This window comes from Artemia sp. Qi Xiang Cuo, chromosome 1 (genome assembly GCF_049724085.1).
Source record: "Artemia sp. Qi Xiang Cuo chromosome 1, ASM4972408v1, whole genome shotgun sequence".
NCBI lineage: Eukaryota > Metazoa > Arthropoda > Branchiopoda > Anostraca > Artemiidae > Artemia > Artemia sp. Qi Xiang Cuo.
The window spans coordinates 21,601,502-21,627,518 of record NC_142794.1 but is presented as its reverse complement, the minus strand read 5'-3'; the positions used below and the strand labels follow the sequence as shown (position 1 = coordinate 21,627,518).

The 26,017-nt window shown below is 34.9% G+C and overlaps 1 protein-coding gene across 4 annotated transcripts in view; it reads left to right on the top strand.

Moving 5' to 3' along the window:
* LOC148956112 (FGGY carbohydrate kinase domain-containing protein) overlaps window positions 1-26,017 on the top strand; it is a 107,955-nt gene that overhangs the window by 62,348 nt on the left and 19,590 nt on the right. For 3 of the 4 annotated variants that reach the window (XM_089093974.1, XM_089093991.1, XM_089093983.1), the window contains 5 exons: window positions 2,556-2,863; window positions 4,735-4,939; window positions 10,472-10,619; window positions 17,951-18,025; window positions 22,489-22,611. In XM_089093974.1, the coding sequence (XP_088950100.1) occupies window positions 2,556-2,863; window positions 4,735-4,939; window positions 10,472-10,619; window positions 17,951-18,025; window positions 22,489-22,611 (859 nt within the window). The remainder of the gene's footprint in view (window positions 1-2,555; window positions 2,864-4,734; window positions 4,940-10,471; window positions 10,620-17,950; window positions 18,026-22,488; window positions 22,612-26,017) is intronic. The other variant, XM_089093999.1, reaches the window with a different exon arrangement.

Sequence of the window (26,017 nt, the reverse complement as noted above, 5' to 3'; positions counted from 1 at the left end):
GTGACAAAACAGGACATATGGTGTCAAAAATTTGACAGTTAAAAATTGATCACTCAGGTGTCAACAGCCAGTTAGTAAATCGCCCGTCCTTCCAAACCGCGAAAATTGAGGTAAACATTGGGTTGCTGCATTTTGTCAGAGTGGAAAATCACTTTTATGACAACGCTGGCCGTCAAAAAAGTAGCCGTTGCTTGAAAAATCTCTTGTTTTCAAGTTCTACTTTATTAATTTTTTCCAAGGGCATTTAACAACCGTTTTTTTTCCGTTACTTAACTGTTACCGTTATTTTTGCCGTTACCTTTACTTTTTACTGTTACTTGAATAAAAGTTGCTATTCTCTTTTATTTTTCGTTTTTAAGCTTTATCTTTTTATTTTGTTCCATGGGCTTTTATAAACAATTTTTATGTCCCTACTTGACTATTACAGGTTATCATTACCGTTACTTTTTACTGTGACTTGAGAAAGGGAAAATTATCTTTTATTTGTATTTTTTAGCTTTATGTTTTTGTTTCGTTCCTTTACCTTGTTTTTTTTTTCTATCGTTACTTGACCGTTGCCGTTTATTTTTCTATTTTTGAAATTCTAATAAATTCATTTCCAAAATAATGTCTTACTAATAATCTTACTTGGTATTCCTGAATGAGCTACAAATGGCAATTTTCTGTAACTAGTAAGCTTTGTTAAAATTTCTTTTACGTTTCTGGTTACTATGGGCCGTAGTTTGATGTTTACTAGGTTTCCTTTCCTGGGACAACAGTGATTTCCAAAGTCCAGAGCCAAAAAAAAGATACAGGCAACCAAAAATCTGAAATTAGGGTATAATATTTTTTTTTCTGTCAAAGTTTAAATACCTGTCATCTATGTAATTGTCTGTGCCCTAGGAATAAGGAAGGACTGGGCTAGTGGCTTGACGACATCATCTTGGGGCACTGAACCGGGATGGATGGGCTGAATTGGGAATAAAATAATTTATATATAAATAATAAAAATTAATCTATATTTATATTTAATTTTTTCTTTTAACTGAAAGAACTGCTTGTCTTTGAACTCATTTTAAACTTCCCTTTTCAAAATAGTGGTTAGAGGTAGCCTACCTGCATTAATCCTGTTGAACACAAGATTTGGAAAAAAGTGCTGGAATTTTTGTTTTTCGTTTTAGTGGCTCTAAAATAAAGATTCGAGAAAGATTAGATGGTAATAATATAATGACAAATTAATGACACAAAGACCAAAGTAAGAAAATCGTCTTCTAAGTTTATTGTCTTTATTAAGCTTTTCAGAAGCCAAATTGGTCAAGATTAACCTGTTCAGTCTTCGACACTACTTTGACCTTTGGCGAAGTCAAAGTACTTGGTTTGCTCTAAAATATTTCTTTTCAATAAATTGTTCGACTGAGGGAACAGATTGGAAAAAAGCCAAAAATTGGCGAATCATATGGAAAACGAAAATACAAAAACGTAAAATTTTGACTTTCAGGGCGATGGAGGAAGGGGACCTTAAAGTCTCTCTATGCTACGTGCCTGATACATGTACATAGATATACATAGATGGATTAAGACAGAAAAAAATACAAGAAATGCTTTAATATTAGACAATTATTTAGTTTTTTAAGTGCCTTTGACTGAGTTTATTATCTAGATTTACTGGACATATTTTTTGAACTGGAAAAAAGATAAACTTGTTTTATAAGAAAAAGTGAGCGAGCTTATTATTAAGATTTATTGTCCATATCCTTTGAACTGGATAAAAAGTAAACTGGAAAAGATCAAAATATCCTAGGGCTTATGATGGATGCGTTGAAATCAAAATCAGACATGCATCTAGTTTTTCGTTTGTTTCATTTGCTTTGGAGACTTATTCGATTTTGATTCTAAATCTTTCAGATTAAGCTGGCTTGTTCTATGAGTCATACAATTCGCAGTATTTTAAGCATTTCTGCTTAAAATACTACTTTAATTACTATAATACCATATATTACTAAAATTTTAATTAAATTATTAAAATACTATTTTTATTAGGAATTTCTATTTTCAAATATGTTCATATTTTCAAACAATATTGAAGATTGAATTTGATCTAGATAAGATCTACAAGGCTTAGGCTCCCGAACTTTACACCTATCCAAAGAGACTTTTCTTTGTAATATAAAGCAAAAATACTAAATGTCATTTTTAGATAAGATATTGTGAAAAACTACCCAGTAAGAACCTACATAAATAAAGAATAAAGAAAAACATAAAAACACGTAAAAATGGATACAATCCAGATGTTGGTAAAATAAAATTGAAATGTTTGACAATTACATAAATAATTTAATAGATGTAAATAAAAAATCAAAGATGATTAGGAATTAAAATAAAATTAAAGATAACGAAGGATAGAAATGACAGTATTTTAAAAAGAAATATAATAGGATCTATAAAATTATCACACTAACGACCAATGAAATAAAAGAAGCAAAAACAGAAAAAGATAATTATTTTTTCTGCTTATTGTTCATCAAGACTTAGTTAGCTTTGTCAACGTTTAAAGCTGATTTTTAGGTTCGTTTCAGGTCACTTTGTTCTCTGGTCTGCAAATGGGGATTTCTATGCCGGAATAAAGGGGATTGCAACTGGTCCGCAAGCTTTTTAAAAGAAATTGGACTTTCAGAACTCTTGGACAACGATTGTTTTAAAATTGGATCAAGAGTCTTAGCGCCAGGTCATCCTGTTGGGGCGGGACTAATTGAAAGTGTAGCCAATGAGGTGGGACTTATTCCTGGAACCCCTGTAGCAACTTCTATAATTGATGCACACGCTGGATTTCTTGGTATGATCGGATGCAATGGAGAACAGGAAAATGTGTTTGAGGAGCGACTTGGTGAGTAATTTGCCGAATTTTGGAAAAATAAATAGCAGGGTAAATAATCGCTTTCCACAAAAATTTGGTAGACAATCGCATTTGAAAGAGACTTCCGGAGATTCTTGGAATCAATATTGGGGTTTATTCCTGAAAATTTTTCTCTTTTTATTAAAAAAAAGTTTTAGGAATTCCTAGGCTATAGATATCAAGACCTTCAATTTAGTGTCACAAGCTAGTGTCTTGGGGTTCTGTTCTACTTTCCGTACGATGTCGGAGTTTATTCTTGAATATTTTATTCATTTTTTTAAAAAAAAGTCTTAGAATCTTTTACACTTTAGATATTAAGACCCTCAAGCTAGTATCACAAATTAGTGTATTGGGGCTCTCTGCTACTTTTTGTACTTAACGTCGAAAGCCATTGTTTACCCTAGCAAAGATCAAATTGTGAAATATTTCGCAAGTTTGTCCTAAATGAGTTTATCTTTTATATTATTATATTCTTTAATTTCAATTTTCTTATAGCTCATAATCTGTACTGGATATGAATAAGGTTTTTCCCTGAAAGAGGGGCTGATGCCTCAAAATATCAAGCAGCATTTTGGAACCGAAAATGAGAGGTGTTTTTAGAATCTAATTGGCAAAATCTATACCTAAATGTTCTCGTACACATCAGAGACGCATGTAGGGAGGGGAGGGGGCTCTATCAGAATTATGAATTTCTTTAAAGACCTTGACCTTCTTATTCAAACTAACAAGTAGAATTAGTTTTTTAGTACCCCCCCCCCCCGAATTTCTCAATAATACCTCCATCAGCCTCTTTAATGTGACACCCTTACCCCAAAATGGTCTTTGTACTCGCCTGCAACACGTACGTTTAATCTTTTGACGGTGGGAGATAAATTGGAGCTTTTTTCCGCTTGAATCATAATTTATAAAATTGATTTGTAGGGTTCTGTAGCGTTAGGCAAGTTAAAGTCCTTCTCTTGGAAAAAATCGAAGTATTATCATAATTATTGCTGAGCGAATGGATAAATAAATCTAAAATAAATGAAGTGGTATCCTATCCTTCGTTGTGAATAACAACAGGAGGCTTTTCGTAGAATTACAAAATGTCGCAAAATACCAGGGAGCATAAACTTTAAACGAAATACTACCACTACTTCTAATAACTCACATAACATCAAGTCGCTTGAGGCCAACACATCTACGCACGCTTCTCCTCCCTTCCCAATGTTTTCAAAGTCTCTCTCTTTATTCTCTCCCGAGAAATTTCAATTTCCCGTGAATCCTTTCTTACGACATCCTCTTACCCCCCATTAGCGGACGACCTGCTTTTCGTTTGACTCTGCATGGTTTGCCAAAAAAGACAAGCTTTGAAAATCTGCCATCCTTCATCTGCAGATCGTGTCTTAACCATCTCAACCTTTCTCTTATTATAGCCTAGACAGTGGGATAGAACCACATTTTTTTTTTTGCAACTTTTTTTTTTTTGCCACTTTTTTTTTGGAACACGGTCAGTTAAACAGGTACTCAAAAGAATCCGTAGATAATTCCTTTGGAAAACATCTAACAAATCCTCCTCCATCTTTCGGAGTGTCCACGTTCTAGCGCCAAACCTGACCACTGTCATCACTTAAACGAAACACGCTTCAAAATAAGAAACACGATGTAGCTTTGCTCCACTTGAACCCTAACTTACATGACATTTATTTGCACGTGTCTGCAGTGTAGTGGTTATTATGTCTAACTTACGTGTAGTTGATCACCAGTTGCAGTTGACAGCAGCTGTTAGCTGATCAGCAGTTGAATTACTTGCAGTTGACCTTGTTATTATTTTGTTTTATTACTTAAACCATGAGCTATTTATTTAAAGAATATCTTTATTTAAGGAATGATTTGTGGGACTTCATCATGTCATATGTGTCTATCGACTGAGCCAAAATTCATCAAAGGTGTGTGGGGCCCTTATTTTGGTGCTATTGTCGACGATTATTGGTTAAATGAAGCAGGACAAAGTGCAACAGGAAAGTTGATAGACCACATCATTGAATTCCATCCAGCTTACGAAACGCTAAATGAGAAGGTGCCAAAAAGGTATTCCCATGTCTTGTCAATTATTTTTGTTCTGAATTTGGTAAATTTTCGGTACAATAAACAACCGAACAGGGACTTATACTCTTTTGAAAGAACAAGAAATGTTGTTTTAGGGGAATACGTTTTATGGAACGCTGATTGGAAAAACGGTATTGCCAAATCTTGTCTGTTAGTTTTGTTCTAAATTTGGTAAATTTTTAGTTAAAAAAATTACTATTTTTATGGAACTGGGCCATAATTTTTAAAAATTTAAAGAAAATGAAATTTTCAAGGATAATATTTTTTTAATTTGTATAATATATAAAGGTTCTCACTTTTAAAGACAATTGTTTATACTACCTTCTACCAAAAAGTCACAATTCCATTCTTCAAGAAGGCTAATTATTATTGCGTCCACTAAACTGTCGTTATTTATATCTTGTAGCTCTTTACTCACCCTCAATCAAAATGTTGTTAAATTGCATTGATTAGCTGGTTAATTAATATTCATTAATTAGTATTAGACTAGTTAAGCCAATAACATTGATTAATAAATTGAGTGTTGATTGGTTTGCCCAATTTGGCATTTCCTCATTCGTGTTGTTCCAATAGCGTATTTTAGTATTACAGTTTCATTACTTATCACTTTTCTCATTTATTCATTTATCGTGATTCTATTTATTTAATTACTTTTGCCTCGACTTTGTCTAACAAGAATCATTTTTGAGTTTAACATGATTTTGTCAATGATGGATTACTGCCAATGCTGGTAATTTGGCACCCACCCAAAAAAAACAATTGCAAAAACAAAGTAACAAAACTGCATTCAAGCGATTTTTTTGAGTTTTGCTAAATTTTTCACAGCCCACTTCCTCCTAAAACAAAATACCCCCTCCTCTGAAAAAAAGTGGTCGAGATGACCCTGCTTAAGGCTGTCTTTTTTCTTAAATTCAGTATTCCTTATCGAGATCTATTTTGGGCACTAGGGTAAATAATGGCTTGTCTGATAACACTTTATTTAAGGTATTCCCTCTAAAACTGGCAATTTTGTGACAAACCTGTACCAAAAGGACAAAATACTTACATAATACAAGATCAACAAATAAATGTTCAAGTGGTGATAAGCTCTTTTACTGGACAGTGAAAACAGATAAAAAAAATCTTTTACATCTGTTCTCACTGTCTGATAAAAGTACTTAACCCCGTTTGAACGTTTATTTGTTCGCCATAGAAAGGCAGTGCGGTCTTGGAAAAAATACCTTACATAATACAAGATACTTATATTAATTTTCCAGATAGGTTACGAATTTGCCCACTCTGCAGCATTTTGACATTTTCTTTTAGGTGCAATGACCCGGCAACTCTAAGGGGAGGTTTGTGTAATGGTAGAAAAGATTAACTTCTACTGGGGATCCTTAAATCAACGTCTACTAGATATATAGTGGCAATAGGCAACGTCTATTAGCTATATAGTGGCAAAAAATACAGATATACAGTGGTAATAGACAACGTCTACTAGATATCTAGTGGCAAAAAAAATTATAATTAACATTAACCTCAGAAAGGATTTAAAAAACAAAGCATAACTACAAAATCGTGTATCCTGCTACCACTAACTGCTACACTATGCTTAACCCTGACTTAACCTTCAAACTCTAGGGTCGACACGACCCTAGAACCCTTGGGCAAGTATTGTAAGTTATGCCCCGCGGTATATAAAGTGTTTTAGAGAAGGAATTGTCTTAAACTTTGTTGGAGGCACAATTGATTGGAAATTGGAAGTTTTGGCGCCCTTTTCAATAGTCAAAATTAATCAGAGGGCAACTTACCCCCCCCCCTCCTCTTTTCCCCAAATGCATCCGATCAAAATTTTGAGATAGCCATTTTGTTAAAAATAGTCCAAAGATCATGTAAAAATAATTGTGGGGTTGACGCAACCCCCCGAGCCCGGGGACAAGTGTTGCAATTTATGCCCTGGGGGATATAAGTTTTTAAATTGAAAGTTCATCTTCCATTTTTAAGATTCAAAAGTGAGGGGAGTGCAATTACCCCCCTCCTCTTTGGCTTCTTTTTCTCAAATGCATCCGATCGATACTGTGAGTTTGCCGTATTGTTCATTATAGTCCAAAAATCATATAACAATGCCTCTGGGGCTTGCACAACCCTCCCCCAAAACCCGAGGGTAAAGATTGTATGTTTATGCCCTGGGGAATGTGTTCGGTTTTTATGGAAAAGGTGGTTGTATAAACTTTCACATCCACAGGGGGCTAACACATACTTACATTTTCTTACTCAAACCCTTTCACACTCACTTGCTCACTCACTCACACTCGTATTCACTCGCTCAATCCCTCACACTTACTCATACCCATTTTGTCAATCACACTCACCCTCGTACTCACACTCACACCCAGGTGGAAGAAGTGGTCGTATAAACTTTGCAGGGGGTTAATTTGATTTGAAATCGGGAGGCCTAGTGCCCTTTTTAGAGTCAAAAGCTATTAGAGGGCAACTAGCCCCCTCCACGCCCTCTTTTTAGATAGCCATTTTGTTCAAAATTATCTGAAGAACAGGCAGCAAAATTCCAGGGTAAACTCAACACCCCAAAGCCCGAAGATAGGGGTTGTAAGTTATGCCACAAGGGCATAAGAGTTAGCTATGTCGGGTTCGTACAAAATATGTACGAACTGGATTTATATTAGAACAGTCTTGTTCTAGGGGCCAGACTATACTTAAGCTTAAACTTAAGGGTTTTTATAGAGGACGTGGTTGTATAAAGTTTGGAAGAGGCTCATATCATTGGGAATTGAAAATTTTAGTTCTTTATTAAGAGTCAAAAGTGACCGGAGTTCAACTATCCCCCTCCCCACGCCCTATTTTTCCCAAACACATCAGATGAAAATTTTGAGGTGACCATATTGTTCAAAATAGTCCAAATATCATATAATATAGCTTCCAGGGTTGATACCCCCGCCCATAACCCGGGGGCTAAGGAGGATACTTTGATTGGAAATCGATTTTTCTAGTTCCTTTTTAAGAATCAGAAATGATCATAGGGCATCAAGCTCCCCTTTCATCCTTCTTTCCCAAATGGATCTGATCAAAATTTTGAGAAGGCCATTTTGTTCAAAATAGTCCAAGTTAAAATGACTACGCCTCCAGGGTTGACAAACCGCCCAAGATCCTGGGGCAAGGGTTCTAAGCTATGCTAAATGCCTGTTGTTAACATATAAGGTTTTTATGGAAGGGGCGGTTGTATAAACTCATTTATACAACAGGAGGCTCATTTTATTGGAAATTGAAAGTTCTATTTTCCTTTTTAAGACTCAAAAGGGATTAAAGGGTAACCAGCCCCCTTCCTCCTCTGACGCCCTTATTTGCTCAAATATATCCAATCAAATTTTTGTGTTAGCCAAAAATTTTTGTTCCAAATAGTTCAAAAGTCAAATAACTATAACTCAGGGGTTGACAAACCCTCATTAGCCCCCCGTGGTAAAAGCTGTAAGTTATGCAAGTTCCTTATTTTTACTTTGATTCTTTGTAACTTTGATGCTAGTTTTGATACTTGTATGAAACATTGATTCAAAAAAAGATTATTATTTTGAATTGGGAATGTTGAAAAACTTGAAACTTTTGCAATCAAAACAATCAGAAATTAATTTTAAAAAACACTCCGAAAAAGAAGTTTTTCAAAGGGAAGTAAAGGCCATATTAAACTTAAGACAAGCAGACACATACCTATTCAAATTTGAACTTAAGACGAACAGAAATTACTGTTAAAGAATAAATGAACAGAAATGAAATAAACTATCATAGCAAAGAAACATACTAAATAAATCGATATTTTTCATATTATTCAGAGCACATGCATTAAGTGAAGATAGGTTAATTGCAATGAAATATACCAAAATATGATGAAAATATAATACTTAAGCAACAAAATTATGGAAACTACAATAAAGAATTAAGGAAATCAGGCCGCCCAGATCGCATTATATTGAATACCTAATCTAACCTAATTACCTCTGTATATTAAATATTCAATTAAAATATTCCTACATTGTAAGTTTATTTCACTCAGATTAAGCTAATTATAACCCAATGCATGACCAAAACCGGTTATCTCAAATTCAACAGAGCAGGCTTCTCGAGTGTGTTCTGGATAATACAGATGAGCCAATAAATCTTTGAACAAGTTAAACTTAAGTTGAATATGTAGAACAAGCTGAAAACGAACAAAAATCACTACAAACAAGAGTTTGGCTACTGCCCCCTTTCCATAACTACAAAAGTCTAAAGCGCTACTGTGTCATTGGTGCTTTACTGAAAACGAATTATATTACAAATATTTTCTTTTGTGCTAATCAGAACATTGAAAACTAAAATAAAATTACAGTGAAATAAAACCTTGAACTGTTGAACTTTCAGCAATTAATTTCGTTAATCAAATATTCAGTTTATTTGTATTAGCTTTTTCAAGACTGTTCAAGACACATAGTTTTCATTAAAGTGTCAATGACGCAACAGGCTCTACACTTTTACAGTTAGGGAGGGGGTAGTAAAAAAAGTCTTGCTTTTAGGGATTTTTTTCGTTTTTAGCTTGATTTGCATATTCAATCAAAATTTTATTTGTTTAAAGATTTATTAATTCATTTTTAATTATCACCTGCCTTTAATTTTCAATTTAAAGATAAAAAGTCTCCAACCTAGAAGAAACCTGAAATTCTATTAAAATTAAATGATAATTAATTTTTTTAATTTAAACTGTTGAGGATTAGTTTGAATTTGAAAGTGTCTAATATTAGAAGGAAGGAGCGCCCTTGAGTGCCACTTTATTTTTAATATTTAAAGCTATTGTCTAGAAAAGGCTGTATGGGGGGGGGGGGTTGTCCATGGGGTTCAGGAGGGTCCAACTTTTTGTCACAGTATATTTTTAGATACTTTGTATGGTTACGGAGCTGAACTAAGTTAATGTGACAGTGAAAAGTACGAGTATTTATCGTTGTTTTGATTCAAATGGACCCCAAATGAAAAAAAGGATGGAAAATTAACAATTTTCGAAATGAAAAATTTTCCAAAATGGAAAATGTTTACTGTTTTTGTTTATATTTCTATTTGTATTCCGAGTCTGAAACACATGAACATAATTTTTTATTTCACTGAAAGATGCAATATGCCATAGACTCAAAGATGTTAGTGTCCTATTGGGAAGCACAATTATCGGGAAGTCCCCAAATTATTGGGAAACGGACGAACGTATATAGGTTTTGTGGGGTAATAATCTATCTATTCCACCTGTGCCGTATACCAGCTTAAAAACTGAAAATTCTATTACCCTTCAGCAGAAATGCGGACAGGGCATGTCATTAATGGAGGTACATCTTATGACTTGCTCAGAGATAGGTGGCCAGTACCTTCAACATTTGTTTTCAAATCCAAGTTTTACGATGGAAATTCTTTGGAACGATAACAATATAAAAACATTTTGTGAATTAAAGTAATTTTATTTCCGTATAATAAAGTGGAAACAAATTAAGACTCTCGTTTTTATAGAGAAATCTGCGCTTACCTGGAAGACCTGCTGGAGGAGACAGCAGCTAATGTCGGTTGCAGTCTTGAGAAACTTGTGAAAGACCTTCATGTGTATCCAGATTTTCATGGAAATCGGTCACCTCTTGCTGATCCAGACATGAAGGGAATGGTGGGTATTAACCAAAGATCTTAACATTGATATAGATTTAACAATCCCTTATTTGGTTCTGGTGCTGACAAAGTTTCGAATTTGTTTGTTCACTTTTTCCCCCTCTCACCTTTTTCTTTAATGTCGGGTTTTTAGCTTTTTAACATGTTTTGACATTTCCCCGTTTAATAATTGACGGGTGAATGATTTGTCATTCTAACAGTTTATAGTTTTGGCCTTTTTTCCCATTATTTTAGTGTTTATGTGATTTTTTATTTGTCATGTTTTTATTGTTGACTCGGAAATTCGAATTCAACCTTTCAGGGCTTGTATTATTTCATATTAATATTATTTTATTGTATTGCTATTATACAATATTATAATGTATTATTTTCTTATCAATTATTATTATTATTATCTTAATGTTATTATTAATATGACATATATATATATATATATATATATATATATATATATATATATATATATATATATATATATATATATATATATATATAGTATATATATATATATATATATATATATATATATATATATATATATATATATATATATATATATATATATATATATATATATATATATATATATATATATATATGAATGTATCTGATACGCCCAGCTAATGGTAGCTCAGACTCACTGTATCATCTTTAGCCCAAAATAACAACAAGCTGGTGGTGCATCACAGGAGAAAAAACTAGGTGTTTATGACGAGAGACACCGCTTAAAGGACAGAACTAGTATAAATTTTGAAAGTCTTTGCCATTTCTTTGCCGCCACTTCATGTAATGGAAACGCTGTAGTTATTCATATAATGCTCCTTGGTGTTTTCCTGGTTTTACGGGTCGCTCACTTTTTGAAGCACTGCACACGAGGTGGCGGACGCTACACATAGCGGATTTTGGCACTAGGTTGTGAAGGGTGAACATCCATCTTGCATGGATGACGACCTACGATTCGTTCTAGACGCTATGTGCTGACGAAGTACACTGTTTGGCTAAAACCAAAGGATGCAAAAGCATGGCTGGTTACCAAAGTGCGCCCATTGAAAGGGATTACCACCTGTTGATCTCATTTGTTCTTAGATTTCGGAATTTGCCTTTTTTTTATTTCTTCATTTAAAAAAATTAAAATATTCTTGCTCCCCCCTACATTCTCGGAAATTTACGCATCTGTGGCTACCCCTAGCTCATAATGTCAAGTCAAATTTTAAATATTCAGACTAAAAAAGTTCCTTTTTAGTCTTATATTTTTATAATGGGAAGTCTACCGAAAGACTCCTGAAATATTTTTACGATGTTCACCAGCATGTTTTATCAATAGGAGCCACCAGTGCACATGCTAATCTTTGAGCTAAAAATGTTGTGCGTAGTTTCACTGTGTCAAATCTTATCTGGCAGTAATGTCAGCCACTGGCTTGTTGCATGTCTTGAAGACTCTGGTAGTACCATTGATTTATACCTGGAGCAACTCTTGTGGAATTAGAAAACCCTGGCTGCTCTCGATTCTGCGAAAGCAATACTAAAAGATAAGAACCTTTTTTAGGAAGTTTAAAAATATCAACAAATCATCCCTGATCTGGAGTACTTTTTGACGAAATATCATCTCAACAATCGCTTTTCAGAAGCCTTGCCTGTCTCACCGCTCTAAAGCCAGGGAATGGGGCGAGTAATTTTTCATGGACTACAATAAAATATCCATCCTATGCAAATATAGAAAAAAAAACAAAGATAATGCCTATTATTACGCTCTTATCGGTTAATACCGCCAAAGGAGAGTGATTGATTGATAACTATTGACAAAAGATCCTCAAACTGAAGATAGCAATATTATGTATCAAGCTGGGCTGGGTATTTAGGGCAGTTTTGTCACTTTATCGTAAAAGTGCAGACGTTGAGGAAGCATTTTCTCGTTCAGATCTGCTGTTGACCAGCCCTCAAAGAGGAGTTTACTACAGAAGAGTTGACTCTGGAATATTGAATACAGAAGAGTTGACTTTCAACGTTGAGTGAAAATTTTCTCGTTCAGATCTGCTGATGACCAGCCTTCAAAAAACAGTTGACTACAGAAGAGTCGACTCTGGAATATTGGATAAAAAGAGTTGACTTTGGACGTTGAGTGAGGATTTCTCGTTCAGATCTGCTGATGATCAGCCTTCAAAGAAACAATTGACTCTGGAACATTGAATACAGAAGAGTTGACTTTGATTGTTGAATGAGGATTTTCTCGTTCAGATCTGCCTATGACCAGCCTTCAAAGAAACAGTTGACTACAGAAGAGTTGACTCTGGAATATTAAATAATTTCTTAGACCACACTGCTTTTCCATTAAAAACAAAAAAAAATTTTTAAACAAGAAAAACGGGTTTTAATTTTCTATGAAGAAGTGAAATACAAAACAATTAATTATACTAAAAAGCTCTGAATATTTCGGCCCCACATCCGGGAGCCTTTCTCAACTTAAAAAAAATAAAATAAAATAAATAAATAAAAAAAACACAAAACTTAACTTAAATCAAAATACTAAACATATAAAGATAAAGAAAAAAAAACAAAAGAAAAAATATAAATAAATAAGAAACAAAACTCACATATCAAATAAACACTTCCATGCACTGAATGTCTATAATGATTCAACTCGCCTCCTCCCAGTGTTTCCATTTATACATTATCCAATATTTCCATTTATACACTGGGAGGAGGCGAGTTGAATCCTTATAGACATTCAGTGCATGGAAGTGTTTATTTAATATGTGAGTTTTGTTTCCTCTTTATTTATATTTTGCCTTTTGTTTTTTTTTCTTTCTCTTTATGTGTTTAGTATTGTGATGTAAGTTAAGTTTTTTGTTTTTTTTTATTTATTTATTTTATTTTATTTTTTTTCCGTTGAGAAAGGCTCCCGGATGTGGGGCCGAAATATTCGGAGCTTTTGTGCATAATTAATTGTTTTGTATTTCACTGCTTTATAGAAAATTAAAACCCGTTTTTCTTGTTTAAAATTTTTTTTTGTACTCTGGAATATTGCATACAGAAGAGTTGACTTTGGACGTTGAGTAAGGATTTTTTCGTTCAGATCTGCTGATGACCAGCCTTCTAAGAAACAGTTGACTACAGAAGAGTTGACTCTGAAATATTGAGAAAAGAAGATTTGACTTTGGACGTAGAGTGAGGATTTTCTCGTTCAGATCTGCTGATGACCAGCCTTCAAAGAAACAGTTGACTACAGAAGAGTTGACCCTGGAATATTGAATACAAAAGAGTTGACTCTGGACGTTGAGTGAGGATTTTTTCGTCCAGATCTGCGGATGACACGCCTTCAAAAGAAACAGTTGACTCTGAAATATTGAATACAGAAGAATTGACTTTGGATGTTCATTGAGGGTTTTCTCTTTCAGATCTGCTGATGGCCAGCCTTCAAAGAAAAATATGGTTACAGAAGAGTTGACTCTGGAATATTGAATGCAGAAGAGTTGGCTTTGGACATTGAGTGAGGATTTTCTAGTTCAGATCTGCTGATGACTCGCCTTCAAAGAAGAGTTGACTACAGAGTAGTTGACTTTGGAATATTGAATACGGAAGAGTTGACTCTTGACGTTGAGTGAGTATTTTTTTCGTCCAGATCTGCTGATGAACAGCCTTCAAAGAAACTGTTGTCTCTGGAATTTTGTTCTAGTGGATATTCGAGTTGCAGCGGTAGCTAACAACCTAGTAAGAGACGATCACGTCCCATACTAAGAAAAAATCTCCTAACCTAACCATACTTGATTTTAATTCACAACCGGCCAAATCTATTAGGCTTAGGTTTCACTTGTTCACCGCTTGTGAGTCCAAAAGCAATCCAATCTCTTATCCCTTATTTCTATGACTATCTTATCTTAGTTCTGCCCTAGGAATTACATATGGATGGATGATAGATAGATTTATCTATATACAAATGAAATAACATCATTTTTATACAATCCTAAAAAGGGCTTATCCCAGATTTGCCTCTCAATCACTTGGAATATCTGTCTTGGATCTTTTTACAATTTGCCATGTCTTAATGCCTTAATGCTAAGAACTTCAGAGTGATCAGTGGGGCCTCCCCCAGGCCACTCAGCGCGTTCCCAGGTGGCGGATAGGGGAACGTCCTGTAGATATGCAGGGCATCTCCCGGTAGGGAGGTACGGACCAAGGGAGGACCCGGTCTCTGGGGGTCTTGAAATATAGCTGGAGCACCCACGTCTGGGGGCCATAAATTCAGGCGGAGGGGGTGGAAGGCCCGTCTGATGTGTACTGGGTAGGGCCCATCGGCGTATGGATACGTCCCACCAGTTACAAACCTTCTCCCAGCAATGGGAAAATTGCAGGTGATGCAGGACGCCAGAAAGGTGCATTATCGGTAGTAGATATAGCCGGCCCCTGCTAGGGATGGAGAGGAGTGGCTTACCGCCGTCCTGAAATTAGCCAAGAAACCTCTTTTTCCTATAAAATATGAAGTACAAACGATCAAGAACGAGAACCAATACTACCGTGTCCGGGGCAACCGACGAAGTTACCGCGTCCGGGGCAACCGACCGTCCTATTAGCCTAACAAGTCAAACTGCCAAGATCTTCACCCGAATTAATTCACGGTTCTCGTCCTCGTGGTCGTCCCCCAAAAAGGTGGAAGGAAAACTTTGCACCTCACCGCCTCTCGGACCTTCTTCGCCTAGCAGAAGACCGTGAAGCATACAGAAGGCACATCCACGCCGTTACGAAGAAAGAGGCCCCAAGACGACCTTCAAGGACGGATGGGACTTAAGTCAAGTCAATGCTTGCAAAATACTTGATTTTAATTCAAAATCAACGGACTCTGTTGAAATATTACTATTTGGTATAGTAAGAGACCACCTTCAGAGGATCCGGCAGATAAATAAGTCCAATATAAATTTCTTCCTTACTAGATCTCAGCTAAATCCGATGGAATTTGCATAGTGTCCATTGATAATGAGCTGTATCGATCCCTTATGTAACTACCACTGCAACTTGGATTACTTACCATGGGCTGGAGTTTGTTCTTTAATATAATTCATCATCATCTATAAAATGATTCCTTTTAATTTTTCGGTTACTATGGGCTACGGTTCGTTCCTTAATGTAATCCTTATCATAAATCTCAATTTTTACTTCTTAATACCCGTGGTCTGTTAAATATCTGCTTTTTTTTCAGTATGCTATATCTATTTTTTGTGTAGTACAGTTTTCTTAGAGTAGATGCTTGGATTGCTTGACTCTGATAATTATCTCGGCTTTTCTTTCTTTTACTTTGTTCTTTGAGACCATAATATCTTTTTGAAGCATTAAGCTCCACCCCATAAAATGATGTAACGAGTCAATTGAAGCAAAAGGAAAACCAAACTAATTTAAAAATTTTCAGGTGTTTTCTTGTTTGAACTAAAAAATTAAAATTATTGCTCAGACCCATAAATATTCTTGTAGTTTGCAAGAATACAAACTGCAAGAATACAAACTGCAAGAATACAAACAATAAAATTATTTTATTTAAAATTTTCAGGGATTATTCTAGTGTCAGTTGACAAATCAGATTTTTTGGTCAAAATCCCAAAAAATTACTGCATTTTACATAACTATGTCTACAAGCTTCATATAAGGGTAAAAGCTCTTTGTACAAATATTCATTTTATTTAATGATTTTTGTGTTAATTTCAAAAGCACGTAGATGTGACAAATTTCTTTTGTTAATAATATGAGCTATAACATGTGTTGTAGAAAAATTTAGTTTTTCGTAAAAAATTGATTGTATTAAAAAAAATTAATTAAAAAAGGTTTTTAACCATATCAATTTCCTTTAAAATGAGCGATTAAACAGCTCTCTATGATGTTCCAGTGCCAAGCTATCTAAGGAGAACAAAAAGAAAGAAAAAAAAGATGCCGTATTCGTAGAATATCGTGGTTTCAGCCACTTTTTTTTAATTTTCAAGTCAATATATTTTCCTTGTTGAAGTCAAGAGACGATAAGTTTCCTATACAGGGTTTTCGGACAGGGCTGTTCTAATAGTGTACTTATTGTTTTGATCTGACTCTTATTTTAGGGGTTATGTAGATTTCATTAAGGGACATGATCGTTTCTTACTAGGTTGCTAGCTACCTCTGCAACCCGGAACAGACGAGTTGACTTTGGACGTTGAGTGAGGATTTTCTCGTTCAGATCTGCTGATGACCAGCCTTCGAAAAAACAGTTAACTACAGAAGAGTTGACTCTGGAATATTGAATACAGACGAGTTGACTTTTGACGTTGAGTGAGGATTTTCTCGTTCAGACCTGCTCATGACCAGCCTTAAAAAAAAACAGTTGACTACAGAAGAGTTGACTCTGGAATACTGAAAAAATTAGAGACGTTCGGAAATCAGTAAGGATTTTCTTGTTCAGATCAGCTGATAACCAGCCTTCAAATAAACAGTTGACTACAGAACAGTTGACTCTGGAATATTGAATATAGAAGAGTTGACTTTGAACGTTGAGTGGGGATTTTCTCGGTCAGGTCTGCTGATAGTCTGCATTCAAAGAAGAAGTTAATACAGAAGAGTTGACTCTTCCAGAACAGCTGACTCTGGATGCAGAAACTTTTGTTTCCAGCTATAGCTAGTTATAAGCTATGGCTAAAAGAAGGAAGCAAGAAAAATCTTGCTACTGAAAAAATGGCCCGAAAGAAGCAGAAGATAGCGAAGCTAGAGTTAAATGTTTCACAGAAAAAAAATCAGTGAGCCGAAAAAAACTTGGTAATTTTCATATGAAAGAGCCATATGAACATTTAAAGGAAGGAATAGAAAAGAAGGGCTTTAAAATTTTGTTTTAATTACTTCATTTTGAAAGTAGCGTTAAAAGCTCCTTCTGAAGAAATGGATGATGCTGAAATGAAGCTAACAAATGAGGCTAAAATCAATCGAAGTTCATCTTGTGGACAGGAAATCTGATGTAGTTCAGCATCTTTTTAAAAGCAAATAAGTGGATATGAATAATAACCTTAAATGCAAATTCTGCCAGTAGTTCCATATTCTTTGTTGTAAGTGTTGTCTTATGGCCTGCTCATACTCTTAGTAAACTTAGTAAGTGTTTAAACTTAGTTTGTAATGAACGCCCTGCTCCACTTTCCACAATTTTCTTTGCAATTATCCATGCCCTGAGATAAACTCCCTGGTGATTTTCAAAATTAAGCTCTAAATCACGCTTTCTGAGGATTTAGATTTATTTCCGCCTTGAAGAATTGTTCTCCTCGTTAAAGTCAGAAACTGTCAGCATGAGCTACATATTATTAACATCAGTAACTGATTTAATTTATCTTATAGATCATTGGGTTAACCTTGGCAAAAGATGAGTTAGACCTGGCGAAGCTCTACCTAGCCACACTTCAAGGACTTGCAGTAAGTATCAAGAACTGGTGGGTATAGAAACAACATTAATTGTAGAAGCTATTGCCTGAGAAGGGACGTATCTGATGTAAAATGTATCTATAATTTTAAATATGTTATCTAGAGCTAAAACTACAAATTTTTTATAAAAAAAATACCCCCTAAATAAAAACAAAATGCTCCAAGGTTATGCAGTTGGTATAAGTAATAGCTCTACATGTATATTATATTGAAAAAGCTGGGTTTTGTTCGATGAGGTTATTTTTGTTTGGGAGGGGGGGGGGGTTGGCTACCAAAAAAACTTCAGGAAAATTTGTTTACATGTATTTTTGTTACTGTTTTACAAGTCTGAAAAAAATTTATGTCTCGGGGGCTGCTGGTTCAAACCGGGTTACCCTTACAGATACGGCCCTGATCTTCAGCCTTCTAATTCTAATTTCTACTTTGTGGATAAAAACTTTTTTTTTTCAAAAATATTAACTAGACTGGGACTGTGCCTCTTGCTTGGAAAATGGTGTTCAATTAAGTAAGGGCTCTTCCAAAGAGAGGATACAACTCTTAACCTCTATTCCCCTACCTCAGCGGGGATGAAAATATCAGCTTAACCTCGCATTTTATCCCCAAAACTCTCTAGTAACGGGAAAGCCACCCACCCCTCAGCAGAAGTTCTTAACCTTTGATTCTGAACATATTCTTATTGGTGATGGGGGAAGGGCTTGGGCGTAAACTTCCTCTCTCCTGTGTATGATCTGAACGACCAGTCGTAATAGTTCAGACTAAAGAATGTAGTTTTTAAGCTTTAGCCTCCTCTCCCCTCACGAATGATTTGATCTCCCATCTGCCCTATTTAAAAGTCCGCGCGTAACTGTGTATAAAACTCATGTAAATATTAATTTTAAAACGCCTCAGCCTCTCATTTGGAAATAAATTTAAGCTAGGGGCTTGAATGTTTAGCTTAGGGCGTGTTCCAGATCTCAATAAGTACTAATGATAGTCTATTAAGTGGTTATTGTACCATTCCAAAATAATGGATACAAAAACATTATAGATTGTTTTCGTTGCCAAAGCACTCTAGAAGCTGAATTTATTATTATCTGACGTTTTAGACTGAACAAATCTATTAATAATTGTTAATATTAATTTACTTCTGGAATGCAGCCCACGTCAAAATTAGAGTTAGCCTCCACTTCTGCATTAAGAGCAGTTTAGGGGCCAAATTAGTTGTTATCTATTATTTTAGACTGAAGAAAGAGAAAATAGTTAATAAGTATTAATGATAATTGTGTTCTGGAATGCAGTCCTTGTTAAATGACCGGGCAGCCCTCTTTATGTGTTCTCGAAGTTTACCTGGAGCTTCACCTGATCAGCTTGATGTTGAAGCTCTGCAACCAGAGGTATGAGTTGACTGGGTGTTTGTGACAGGTAGTTGAGCAGGCTTAGCGAAATATCTGCAAATTTTTACCTCTGTGTTGTGTCATCAATCGGTTGATGACCATCACAAATAAGATGGGATCTAACTTGCTTCCTTGTGCCGCTCCACACGTGATGTCTTGGAAGTTGGATGTTTCCCATTTTTCGAGTTGTATGTACTGTTGACGACCAGAGGGAAACTTGCTGATGGTACATAAGAAAAACTGCAAGACTTCCAGGGTATGGGACTCGTTGATTTCAGTCTCATGATGAAGCAGATCGAAAGCTTTCACGAAATCAGAAATGATTATTTCAGCAAAGGCCTCAGGATTTTCTAGGTGTTCTTGTAGATCATGAAGTAACTTGAACAAATAATGTGTTGTGCTGTGTTCTCGACAAAAACCGAACTACATAGGATCGATTCTGTGTTCTACTTCTGCTATTATTCACTGTAAAATAAAATCTTCGAAGACTTTTGAAATGATGGGCGTCTTTGAAATTGGCCTGAGATTGGATGGTGAGGTTGGTGATTACTTTTGTTTGGAATTGGTGTGATAAATGTCTTTTTGAACTTATCTGTGAAAATGCATTCCAGTAGGCACTGGTTATACACCATTCCCAATGGTGTAGCCAGTAAGGGGAGCATGCATGTATAAGCCTTATAGGAATTTCACCAGGGTAAGAGGCTTTCCTAATGTATAGGTTTTTGAGTTTTTCTTGGACCTGGGAAACTGTGATGATAGGGATGGTTTCGATTGGATCATTCTGTGGTAAAGTCTTGAGGGGAAGCTGTTGGCGGTTAGTGTTTGAAAAGTGTGCATTAATAGTTTCTGCGGTTATGTTCTCTCCTTGCTAGTCCCTCAGGGTTGATTTAGACTTCTGATGTCCCATTAGTTTTCGTACAGTTGTGTGGAACTCCCTTGGGTCACTGGCAGACAACTTACCGGAAATTTGGGGTTTATACAAACGCCTGGCTTGCTTTAGTAGTCTGGCTAGTATGTTTCTATTCCATTTATATTCGTCAGAGTGTGGCTTTGTCTCATAAAGCATGTCTCCCTCTGCCATAGCTGCTTTAATTATCGGAGTACAGGGAAGAGTCGTTCGTAATCTCGAATCGTTTGTTAATACAGGAGTTCGGTCATGCTGTTTGCGTCTTTGTTTTCGAAAAGGCGGAACCAGCATACTGAGTTGAGCCATTCTCTGTAGCTAATTATACCTTCTTCTGTAAGTGGACGGTAGGGGAACTGGGTTGGTTTTTAGGTTTCATTGCTGACTTTGGTCGTAATATAACTGTTGCATGGTCACTGGTTGAGAGTGGGGCTACCGCCGAAGGATCTAAGTAGAAATCACCAATTGTAATGAAGATCAAGTCAAAGACTTCTGGAATACAACCCTTGCTAAAAGTAGAGATAGCCCCCTTTATACATTATAAGCAGTTTAGGAGCTGAATTGATTGTCATCTGCCATTTTAGATTGAAGAAAATAGAAAATAATTAATAAACATTAATGGTAATTGAGTTCTGGAACACAGTCCGAGTTACAAGTAGAGATAGATTGAAGAAAATAGAAAATAATTAATAAACATTCATGATAATTGAGTTCTGGAACACAGTCCGAGTTACAAGTAGAGATACCCCCTCCGCGCATTATGTATATTTTAGGGTCAAACTTTATCGTTGTCTACTATTTTAGTAGACAACAATAAATGGTAAATAATTAATAAGCATTAATCATAATTGAGCTCTGGAATGCAGTTCTCATTAAAAATAAAGAAAGCCCTTTTTGTAAGTTATAATTATTTTAGTGGCCGAATTCGCTGTTATCTGCCTTTTTAGGCTGAAGACAATAGTAAGTTATTAATGATAATTGAATTCTGGAACACAGCCCTCGTTAATGCTAGAGGTAGCCCCCTTTATGCATTATAAGCCTTTTATGTGTAAAATTTTATTGTTATGTACTATTTTAGACTGAAGGGAATACCAAATAATTAAAAGCATTAATGATAATTGAGTTTTGTAATATAGCCCCTCGTTAAAAGTAAAGGTACCCCGCATTGTTCATTATAAGCATTTTAGAGGGTTAAATTTATTGTTATCTGCCATTTTAGACGGAAGATAGTTGTAAATAATTAAAAAGATTAATTATTACCAGGGTTTTATCCTGGTAACAACCAGGATAAATAATAGATTATCTTAGATTATAAATAGAACTTTTTAAATAGAAACCTCGGTGGAAAAAAGCGCTAATGGTGACTATACTGCACTAATAAAAAATTGCTCATAGTAAATTTGTCGACACTTGTGTTTCTGCGAGCTAGCAGAAAATAGTTTTCTATAGATTTTAGGGAAATTTTCTGGCTATTTGAACTTTGGAAGAGAAAATTTTCGGTGAAGTCTTTCTTATTATGTTTTAAATTCTACTTCTATACTGTATTTATTTTGAAGTTTTAAATGATATTATTTGAGGTCCTTCATATTTGAGGTTCTATTTTTAAATTTTCCGCCTAATTTATACGTCTCTGCGAAATTTTGGAAAAAATTCGAAAGGTAACTGGTTTTAAATTTGTAAACTAGAAATGACTTGTTTTACATGAAACGGGTTCTAAAAAAATTACATATGAAATGCCATCCTAAATATCCCGGCCGCAAGTATTTTTTTGTTTTTGTTTAAGCATTTATTAAAGTATCCTTAATTTTATAGCATGGTTATTTAAAGCAGGCACTTAAGGTAGAAAGTCAGTGGGTTTTTTTTCACCCCCTCCTCCCTATATTTCAAAATTACTTTCTTTTAGGTATTTTCGTTGAAATAAAATGGTAAAACCAGCAGAATGGTCCTCCCCCTGACTTTTCAGAAAACATATTTCGCCCACGCTCTCCTCCAGCCCCACATTTTTTTTTTTTTTGAATTAACGCCACTGACATAAAGCTCCAAAAACTCATTATTTATATGTTTCGATTTAGGTTAGACAAAGTTCATTGTCAAATTCGCAAACTATGTATTACAGAAAAGCACAATCAATGCAATTGTTTCACCGTAAATTTAAGTAACGATTCGAACATTTTTAGTATGGAACCCGTCACATAATTGAGTCACTGAGAAGTGGGGGTTATAATATTACTGAGATAGTGATGTGTGGCGGCCTTGTCAAGAGCAAACTGTTTGTCCAAACTCACGCTGACGCTATACAGGTACCTTACTAATTCAGTCTTATTCCAAAACCCTTTTCCAAATAAGTGTGAGGACGTCACACTTAATTTGAAAAAGTCACACTTATTTTTCACAATTCGATTTTTTCAAATAAGTGTGAGGACGTCATTACAATACTGCAATGACGTATACAAAAATGGCGTCACTCAATGAATGTTTTTTTTCCAAAATTAAGGCGCTTAATGAATTTTCTCAAACTTCTGACCTATCTAAATCGTTATTTCAGGCGAGAATATCCCAGGATACAAATTTTCCAAAAGAAATATGCAGGCGTTTAAAAAAAATGAATAAATAAATATACAATTATTGCTCACTTATAAATATAGTATATATATATTTATATATATAGTACCGGGAGCCCGGTGGCTTCGCCAACGGTCCCCGCACTCGGCACACGGTAGGCTTCTATTTGTCGCTTGTCTTCTAACTGCAGACAATTTGAGTCGGTTTGCTGTCTTTTCATATTGCGGTCTTTTCAAAGATATTCGATTATTAAAGCAAGTCCGATTTCTAACAACGATCAAACAGTTCGTGGTAACGAACTGTAAGTAAGGAGCGACTCGGCTCAATGGTAACCGAAACTCTAAAAAACGGAATTTTGGTACCAATAGATACATCAAAAGAATCAGATTTTAATTCTGATTTCAAATATATAAGTGTCATCAAATTTAATTGTACCCATCAAAGGTCACGCGCCAGAGAAAATTTGGCTGATTTTCGAAAACTGGGGGAAAGACCCCCTAAAAGTTATAGAACCTTAATGAAATTCACACCATCATATTCACCGTATCAGAGAACCCTACTGTAGAGGTTTCAAGCTCCTATCTACAAAAATGTGGAATTTTGTATTTTTTGCCAGAAGATGGCAAAAAATGTTTTTTTTTTGTTTTTTTTATTTAATATCTACTAAGCTTCAAACTTTTGATTTTCTTTTTTAAGGTTTTTGAATTGTTGTAATCCCTTGTTAAAATATATACACATATTTTTGCAATTATGAGTTTTTTGCTCTTTACGCAATTTAATGTCTTTTTATACTCTATCTTTTCAAAGATATTTGATTATTAAAAGCAAGTCCGATTTCTATCAGCGATTTCTTCTAATCTTCAAACTTTTTTTTTTTTTTTTAGGTTTTTGAATTTTTGTAAGCCCTTGTCAAAATAGAAAATCATCCTTTGTAATAATTGCAAACTTTCGTTTTTTGGGCCTTCCTACTGACATTATATAAGTGGTTGCTTTCAAAAAGGATTTCTTTTTTAAATTGTTGTAATCCCTTGTTAAAATATATTACTATTTTTGCTCTATACGCAATTTAATTTCTTTTCATACTGCAGTATTTTTAAAGATATTTGATTATTAAAGCTAGTCCAATTTTTAACAAAGATGTGTACTAAGCTTGAAACTTTTGGTTTTCTCTTTTAAGGTTTTTGAATTGTTGTAATCCCTTGTAAAAATATAAAATCATCATTTGTAATGATTGAAAACTTTCGTTTTGGGCCATCCTACTGACATTATAAACTGATCGCGTAAAAACCTGTAAGCCTAATCACGTTGGGAGTGGATTTTATCTAACAAAAAACCAAACTAGTTTTTAAATTTTCAGATATTTTTATAGTTTGAATTAAAACATAAAATTATTGCTCAGGCACAGTATAAAAGTTTTGGAGTTTACATAATAATTTTAGTGATTCTGAACTGAAGTTAAAAACTTTTTAAGCTTTTTTTCATGTCTAAAAAAGACATTGTTTATACTTGTAAGAAAAGAAATTCGGTAATGACGTTTTCCTAACAATGATTTCAACTAAGCTTAAAACTTTTGGTTTTTTTAAAGTTTTTGAATTGTTATGTAAAATATATACAAATATTTTTGCAATTACATGGTTTTTACTCTTTACGCAATCTAAAGTCTTTTCATATAAATAGAATTATCTCCGAGGGAACTATGGGACGTGATCTTCTCTTACTAGGTTGGAGCTGCTGCTACAACCAAGACACCTTTCTTTTTGTATATTTAAAAAAAAAACATTGAAAAATTCTTCCGGTGGCACCGCTATGTTCATTCGGTCGTGATGTCAGCCTGTGCGAATCTACTCTGATACTAATATTCTAGCAATCCAGTTTAATAATATGGCTTAATTAAATGTGTATCTCCCACGCAACCATCCAATTACTCAGTTATTTACTTCTTATGCCAAAACTTGACATAAACTGAAATCTTTCTTCATTAAATTTGCAGATAAAATTGTTAATTGGTTACTAGCCGGAGATATGAATACTTACATAATGACCTATCCTGATTGCCGTGAACTTTTTCTTGATTCTCTGTCAAGTGTTTCTCATATCGCTGTTAAGAATGTGGCTAATATTTAAATTCATAATCGTGGCTCTGTTAAATCCAACCTTCATCACATTAGCGTGTCTAAGGATGATGTAATTAAATCCGAGGTGTTTGTTGATGAGGAAAAAATAAATGCCGAGCATCTCCCTATTTCGTGCCTAATTCGACCTCCTAATGTTCAAACGCACTTGAAATGTCCCCAATAAAAATGGTGTCGAATGTACCATTGGAATCGAATAAATGTAGAGTTCCGTTCCAACTCTTACTTCATGGTATCAGCGATAACACCAGTTTTCATTATTATGCTGCTGGAATAGTATGCGCTATGAAGTGTGGGGATAAATGTAGTAAAGAAGGAACCCAGAGGATGATCATGGTTTCAGCTGTGATTGCAACCTAGTAAGAGATGAACCACATCCCATAATAACCACAGCGCCAAAAGTAAAAAAAAAATGTGTTTTGAAAAAAAAGGCTGGCAAATGAGAAAAAATTGTCATTTGACACTGACTCAGGAATTTTAACTATTATTTCGGCTAATGTAAAAAAAATAAGAGTTTATACGAGTGGTGTTTTTTAAGTAAGGCCCGTTTGAAGTAAGTACACAACGAAAGATTATTTAAAAAAAGCAAATCTGTTTTCAGAAAGCACATGCTTTACTCTATTTAACCATATAGTTGCCAAGTTTGTTCAAACACTTGTCATACCTCTAAAATAATTTTGAAGTGACCTATTCGTAAAAACTTGCCGCCTGCTCCGATAAGCAATAATTCACTGTTGTTTTTACGTCATCATTATCATTGTAACAGTTGCCATTGAGGTGTTGCCTGAGGTGGAGATACAGATTGTAGCCACTCGGAGCAAGATCAAGACTGTAGGGTGGGTGGTCTAAAACTTCCCTGCCAAAACTGTCCAACAAATTGTGGGGCTGACCTGCAGTGTGAGGTCTTTCAATGTCATGAAAAAGGACAATTCCCTTTGTCAGCATGCCAAATTTTTTAAATCTCTCTGCAGAGCTTTCTGAGGGTTTGGGAGTATGCTTCTGCATTGATAGC